The sequence below is a fragment of the Marmota marmota genome, unplaced genomic scaffold, assembly GCF_001458135.2.
Source record: "Marmota marmota marmota unplaced genomic scaffold, marMar, whole genome shotgun sequence".
Taxonomy (NCBI): Eukaryota; Metazoa; Chordata; class Mammalia; order Rodentia; family Sciuridae; genus Marmota; species Marmota marmota.
Window position 1 is genome coordinate 47,926,122 of NW_025999900.1, and position 7,469 is coordinate 47,933,590.

Consider the following 7,469-nt stretch of genomic DNA (forward strand, 5'->3'; position numbering starts at 1 on the left):
CACCCCCCCCCACACACACACGGACTAAAACCAATTTCTAATCAGGCAACAAAAATATTACCCCCTTAAGCTTCTCAGATATACACACCAAATGTTCAAGTAGAAATTAAAGTTAATAGCCAACATTCTTTTTTTGGTACTGGAAATTGAACAGGGGCATTCAGCCACTGAGCCACATCCCCAGCCCTATTTTGTATTTTATTTACAGACAGGATCTCACTGAGTTGCTTAGTGCCTTGCCACTCCTGAGGCTGGCTTTGAACTCATAATCCTCCTGTCTCAGCCCCCTAAGCCTCTGGGATTACAGGTGTGCACCACCACACCTGGCTAGACAACATTCTTTTTTTTTTAATATTTATTTTTTAGTTGTAGTTGGACACAATACCTTTATTTTATTTATTTATTTTTATGTGGTGCTGAGGATCGAACCAAGGCCCTTGCGTGTGCTAAGACAAGCTCTCTGCTGAGCCACAACCCCAGCCCCATAGCTAAATTCTTAATGAAAGTATCAACTATACTCTCTTGTAGGTCAGTGATTTTTTTTTTTTTTACCCTAGAAGAGTTATAACTAATATTGATGTTGCCTATCTTTTTCTTTTCTTTTTACTCAAAAGACACAGATTTCATATCCTCAGTAAAGTACAAAATTCCATGCTTCTAAATTGGGCAGCAAATACTGGCCTGTGCAAATTTTAGTACACACCTTGGAATCCAAGGATTCTTCCTGGCTGCCTTCTTCATCTGTAAAGAAATTTTAATACAATTGGTCATCTTTTCTGTTGGGAAATTACAAATATTATTAAAATAAAATATTTGATAAAACAAACAATTATTTTAAAATTGGTTGTATTCACCATCTGGTCTCAAAATATTGAGTGAAAAGAAAAAAACAGGTTGAGGGGGTAACTTCTTTCTTTCTCTAGGTAGGAAAACCAACTGTATCCAGTCAAAATGAACAAACCACAGATACTTTACCTTCCATCCAATTTCTGTAAATAGTCTGTTACTGAGAATGAGTTATTCAGTTCATAAAAATAAATATCCAATTTCATATTCTAGTCTTCTACTTATTCAGTTCTCTGCTCAGGATCTGGAGTTACATTGGCTTATTTTAGTGCTAATCAGCATTTAACTGTTTGCTAATACTGCCAAGAATGGCAAATCGTAGTCGTCGTCGTCGTCATCATCATCATCATCAGTAGAGTTGCCAAATATGTTAAAATTTGTTTTACTTCACTGAAGAGATAACCAGATAGATATAAAAAGTAGTATCGTATTATTTGTATACTCACCCACATGAGAGCTATTTATTAAGAAACTTGACAGCTTATACTAAATAAATAATGAATCCAGACACCAATTACACCTTTCTTCCAAATTCATCCACACTGCTTTGGTTATGTCAGATTACATAATTTTCCTTTTATTCTTTCTGTGTTTCCCAGCTCTATTGTTATTCTGGCTGCTTGTTATTCTTTTTCCTGGTCTTATATAAACACATGAAATAACTCAATATCCAGAAGCAAATATTTGATCTTTGCATTCACTGGCAGTTAAAAAAAAACAAAAACACAAAACTGTCAGATGATCTCTAGGTTTTCCTTCTTGTTCTTAAGATTACCTGATTTTATGTAGAAGTAAGATTCAGTATTTTATGCTCCATAAGATAGGAGGAATTAACCAATAGCTTCTCTAAGACCATTTGATTTTTACTGGAAAATTTAGTTGTTATCTTTACTTCAAATAGTTCTATTTTAAAGATTATTTGTAAGTTACAACTATAACAAAAACATGTTTTGAACTGTATTGTCATTAAAGCTAACTTAAAGAAATATAATCAACTCATGCAAAAATTGACAACTCTATTTTACAATTACTTATTTGTTTTGAATATCTGAGAAAACCAGTCTACTTCTGACTATGAAAATGTCTCAAATCCAAAGACATTTAAATTATAGCTAGTATTCATATTCACTTACTTTACTTTCCTCATATGTTTGGATTTTGGCAGGTGGGAGAAAGGTATGGCATGTCGGTCCCACAGTGCACTTAACGTTTAGGTAGTGATGTCAATTAACAATCATCCTTCCTGCTAACTTCTTTCCAAACATAACCTTAAGCCAAGTTCTAACAGATGGCTCAAGTTCCATTCTCAGCAAATCTTTAGATAAATGAAAAATTCATCTCTATTATTAATTATATCAGAGTTGTATGTGTAGATGTAGTTAAGCATAGATGTATTATGTAGTTAATGTATCAAGAGAAGTCATTAGGTGTGCAAATGTGTATGATACATCCCAAAGACTGAAACCTGGATTAGACGGAACTCTACTAATTACTGAATCTAGTACCTTGTCACAACAGGTCAAAAAGGTAGCCAATAGGTAAGTAATGTAGACCCCTATAAGTAAATTTAAGGACATACACATTTGTAGAACTACAAACTTTTAGGCATTACAAGAGCAAAATGTGTTTCTGAACTCTAAGAGACATGACCGTGACATCAGGGTTATTTCATGTGAATTGCATCATGCTTCTCTTTTCCTCTCTCTTTACAAACTAGGAATACACACTAAGATTGCTGATAAATAAAAGAACTTTCTCAGTTACTAAACTAGGAAAGCCTACTTCAGGTAGCCATCTAAAAGCATAAGCTATTTTCTCTTTTAAACTGATATTTACATTCACATAATATATTTTTTAAAGAGCTGTTTATGCCCTAAGCACTCCCATATGTAACAAGGAGCTAAAGATGAAAAACACTGGAGTAATCTATAAACAAAAAGTAAATAGTACTTTTTTTTTTTTAATCAGAATACAGACATCAAGTAACAAAATGTGAAAGGATTCAATAAAGAGCTGTGGATTTCTCATTTACCAGTATCATATCCAAAATACAATTGTTCACACTATTTCATTAACTGTACATTTTCCTTTAAAAAAGATCAATATTCATTATACCAGCTAACAAAGCCACAAAGTATCAGGATACTTTTTAAGGAAAAGCAATTATACAAAGTTTAGTGAAAAGAGACCAGATACCCTTGTCTTCTGCTCTGTCACTTTGCTTAGGATCTGTACACATTCTGGGATATTCTTGATTCTGAATTCCCCCAAAGCTGAGGCCTCTTAAAAGCTAAGTATGACACTGGCTTCATCACTTAGTTAATTTGGACAGACATGGTTGAGTGTCAAAAGTTTGCTCAGCCTCCATTTTCTCAATCTGTCAAAAGGGAATGGATGACACCATCTGTCCTGTTCATTTGCAATGTTCTAAGAAATGAAAGCCATGAAATTCAATATCCTTCTTAAAATTTACTCTCTGAATTTATGGTATTAATATAACTATTATCTGAAATACCTGGCAGTGGATCTAATTTAAAAGACTCTGTAACACTGTACATCATAAATAAAGTAAATATTGTTTGCATCTTTCCGCAAAAAATAAAGTTTTTTTTTTTTTTTGGTGTGTGTGTATGTGCGTGCCACGCTAGGGACTGAACCCAGGGCTCCTGCATGCTAAGCACATCCTCTGCCACTGAACTATACCTCTAGCCCCAAGAAAGCATGTATTTCTAAATGAGAAACATTATACCTTTTCACTTATATCTTGAGAAAAAACTTTTTAATCCTCTTTATTTATTCACAGGGAAAGGAAGCATTTCTAATGTAAGTATCATATTTCTACGTCTTTATTAATAGGATCAAGATCTTCTTTGTTGGCGAACTATATTTTACCTGGTTATAAATGCAACTCTTCCTGGGTAACAATTCACATTTACGTTAAAGTTACTACCCCAAAACTGGTTTTAATACAGGAGCAAAGCTTTAATTCTAAACTCTTACAACTAGGCTGAAATTCTGTATAAAACAAGCACTTTAATGAATGAAAAAGTCAATTGAAAAATCTAAGCACTTAATTTATAAAACTTTATATCACATGTTTTATGATACTTACACTAATTAGTACAACCCAGTTGTCTCTTGTTTTATATGGAGGACTCATTCCAGGATTCTCCACCCACAAACCCCGGGACAACAAAAGCTGAGGATGCTAAAAGTCCCTTATATAAAAGTACGTAGTATTTGTATATAACTTACACCCTTTCTTACTTATAATACCTAGTAGAATGGAAATGCTAGGTAAGTAGTTGTTACATTGTTTAGAAGACAATGACAAGGAAAAAAAGCTTGTACATGCTCAATACAAACACTTTCCCCCAAATATTTTCCATCTTTAGTTGGCTAAATCTGCTGGAATTTGTTGATAGGAAGGGCCAACTGGTCTTTATTAACTTTTACATGGTTATCTATATTATTTTAGTCTCAGCTAAGATTTTGCCTTTACCAGGGAAATGTTTTGGCACAGCTTTCACAACGATGGAAATCAAAACAGACATTTCTTTTTTTGCAGTGCTGTGAATTGAACCCAGGGCTTTGTGCATGTGAGGCAAACACTCTACCAACTGAGCTACATCCCCAGCCCAAACATAGACATTTCCTGAACCTTTACTTACACCAATACACATAAAGTTAACACTTCAGTGTCAACAGTGTTTTATTATAACATTCTCAGAGACCCAACTGTTGATCTTCAAATATCATCTCCACTGACATGGAGCTCTGTGCATATGAAACAAAGTCAAAAGAAAACATAGGGAAATTTGAATGCTTTAATTTTCTTTAAACTCTGCAAACTGAATTCAGAGAGATGTATGTCTTTAATTAGTGCAGTTCTCAAACTTTAGTGTGAAGAATCACTTACAGACCATATTTCTGTACAAATCCTTGACCTATTCCAGAACTAAAACCGAATTCTTAACAAAACCTAAGAGAAATTCTGTTGAAAGTGGTCCATCAGTTACTTTACCCATTGAACTCAACGGCTTAATTTCTTACTTTTTTTGATCAAACAACTGCTAGAGGTGCTTCAAGAATTATGTACTATATAGTCTTAAAAGACTTGGTATGAACACAGGCCATTACTACAACTGGAGTAGAATGGACCTCAAAGTATGCTGGCAGTGAAGTAGTGTGCATATGGTTCTTACTTTTAAAATGGTATCTCAAATCACATCACAGATAGAATTTTGGTTTAGGTCTCTTATTTTAGAAGCAGGATGATGTTATGGCATTGATTTACAACTAGGGCAGATAATTTGGGGATTTGAATAACCAGCTGGGAAATTTTCTTTGAATTAATGGGAGTTGACATTTATATTCTGTCTTGTTCCAAAAAAATTTAAAGCCACAGAACAGCTATCTTGTTCACTGACACTGATTAAAATTCCAGCTTTCCTATACTAATTGTTTATCAACACTTAGAATATCATGTTTTTTAAAATCAACATTCCCACAAGAGAAGTTTTCTGATGTAAGCAAACCAAAACATCAAAAAGGAAACAATTTTCAAAACCAGAGCATAAATTAGATAATTGAAAATAAATTCAAAAGTCCATGAATTTCTGTATCTATATAAAAGGGTGCAACTATTTGTTGTTCAGTTTATGAGGCTCAAGTCTTCCCCCAAAGTGATAAAAATCGCTGTCAACAAACATGGGGCAACTCGGAGACACTGTGACAGAGGTCACCACTTTCTCAGGAAGGTTTCAAAAAGTGGGTTGGAGAGTGGCTACAGTTACATCGTTAAGTCTCTGTTTTAAAAAAGATATAGACTAAGGACCACCTCAGGTGTTAGGCAAACGCACCAAACCACTGTCAACCCCTACCCAGTGCTGTTGGACCCTGCTCTGCCCAAAGTGACAGCTCCAGGTGTGTCAATTACAAAACCTAAACGGAGGGTTCCAGGCTCGAGGAACCCTAATCTACACAAGGGTCGAGGAAGCCCCAGCCGGGGTCATGTTGGGGGTCTAAGCCAGCTGTGGGGATTCATTCCCATAGAGTCAATTCCTTATCCGTGAGAAGCCACGTAAAGTTTGTTACGTTGAGAAAGAGGTGTGGGCAGTGTAACCGCCCCTTCCTTTTCTCCCTTCCTCCGGCTCCCTAAACACCCACAATACCCAGGCTAACCGAAGCCCAAGGTTAGAGCGAGTGACAGCCCTGTACGAGTGTGATTAGAGACAGCGGAGTCCCGGTCCCTGAGCCCCCACAGCCCTGACCATCGACCGAGGCCGGGGGGCGGCGGCTCCGGCCTTCAGGCCGCGGGGAAATATACTGACCCGAGGACGCCAAGGCCGAGCCCAGTAGCACCGCACAGAGCAGTAGCGTCAGCCCGACCCGGACCTGCATCCTGTTCTCGCGACCGCTGCCACCCCCTGGAGCTGTCGCCTTCACCTCTGCCACCACCGACTCAGCGGCCGCCGCCTCGCCACTGCTCTTCCTGCTCTAGCTTTCTTTCTCCGCCCCTTCCCAGGCCTCCCTGACCCTGAGCGCAGCCAATCCCTGATCGCGGTCGCGGATCTCTCGCCCAATCGCTGTGTTCGCCCCGCCTTCCTCATTGCTCCCGCCCCGAGGTCATCTATTGGCCAATCATTGTCCGGAGCTCCCACACCAGCTTTCCTGGTTGGACCACGGCCTCACCGACATGGCCCCAGCTAATTGGTAGCTCTTAAATCAGAGAGTGAGTCAAAGGCTGGGAGAAAAATTTTCCCAGTACTACAATTACCACAATACACTTCGTGTGATTGACGGGCGTGTGCTGTTGGGAAGCGTAGTCCATCCTGGGGCAAGCTCTAGTGCAGGTGGCTGTGGAAGTTAGGAGAATTTAAGAACGCTTGAGCTAGATCTTAACACAAGGCTGTGAATCCACTTTTATGTTTTGCTTTGGGGCCAAAGTAAATATCAAGGAACACATGAGGTTAAGACATGTTATCTGTTAACCATCTCTATTTTATTCAGAAAATTCGAATTGAACATAGTGACGGGAGCATTGAGAACAATGCAACTTTTTTTTTTAAAGCTTTAGTTTTTTTTTAAATTTTAGATTTTTAATAAATTTACTTTTTAAAATACTTACATAAAAGAGTACCGTGGTATATGAAAATCAGGGTGCAACTAACTACTGTTTATCCTCTTCCTGACAAAAGGAAATCATATGCAGTACGTATTATATCAATGCTACTATTAATTTTTACTAGGGCCACTAGATAATAATCATCTGGAAAACGTGCCAAAAGCTTTTGTAAAACCCTTTCAAACACTTGTCCTCATATCGCTGATCTGTGAATTGCAGTGTTTTCTTCTTCCTTGACCAGAAAAGAGGCTATATTTGTGAGTGTGGAGATGGAGGTAATAGCCACAGCGTTGTGTAAACAGAAATACTTAATATAACACTTAGGGATTCAGGAATGTTCCTTCTGGAGCAGGGCAGTAGCTTCATGCCCCCACCCCTTCTTTCATCAAATTGCGTCATTCTGATTTCCCTAGTACCTATCTGCAATCAAGGCATTTGCCAATCTGGGCATCTTTCTTCTTTGAGAGGAAATCATTTTTTTTTCCTTCTTTCACCA

At 37.5% G+C, this 7,469-nt stretch overlaps 1 protein-coding gene across 1 annotated transcript in view; it reads right to left on the bottom strand.

Annotated features, from left to right (window-relative positions):
• The window catches only part of Sel1l (SEL1L adaptor subunit of ERAD E3 ubiquitin ligase), a 57,133-nt gene extending 50,769 nt beyond the window's left edge, over positions 1–6,364 (bottom strand). The window contains exons 1-2 of the mRNA XM_015494556.2: positions 6,180–6,364; positions 704–741 (exon numbers count right to left, since the gene is read on the bottom strand). Of these exons, the coding sequence (XP_015350042.1) occupies positions 704–741; positions 6,180–6,249 (108 nt within the window). The 5' untranslated portion in view covers positions 6,250–6,364. The remainder of the gene's footprint in view (positions 1–703; positions 742–6,179) is intronic.
• Positions 6,365–7,469: the final 1,105 nt, after the last annotated feature.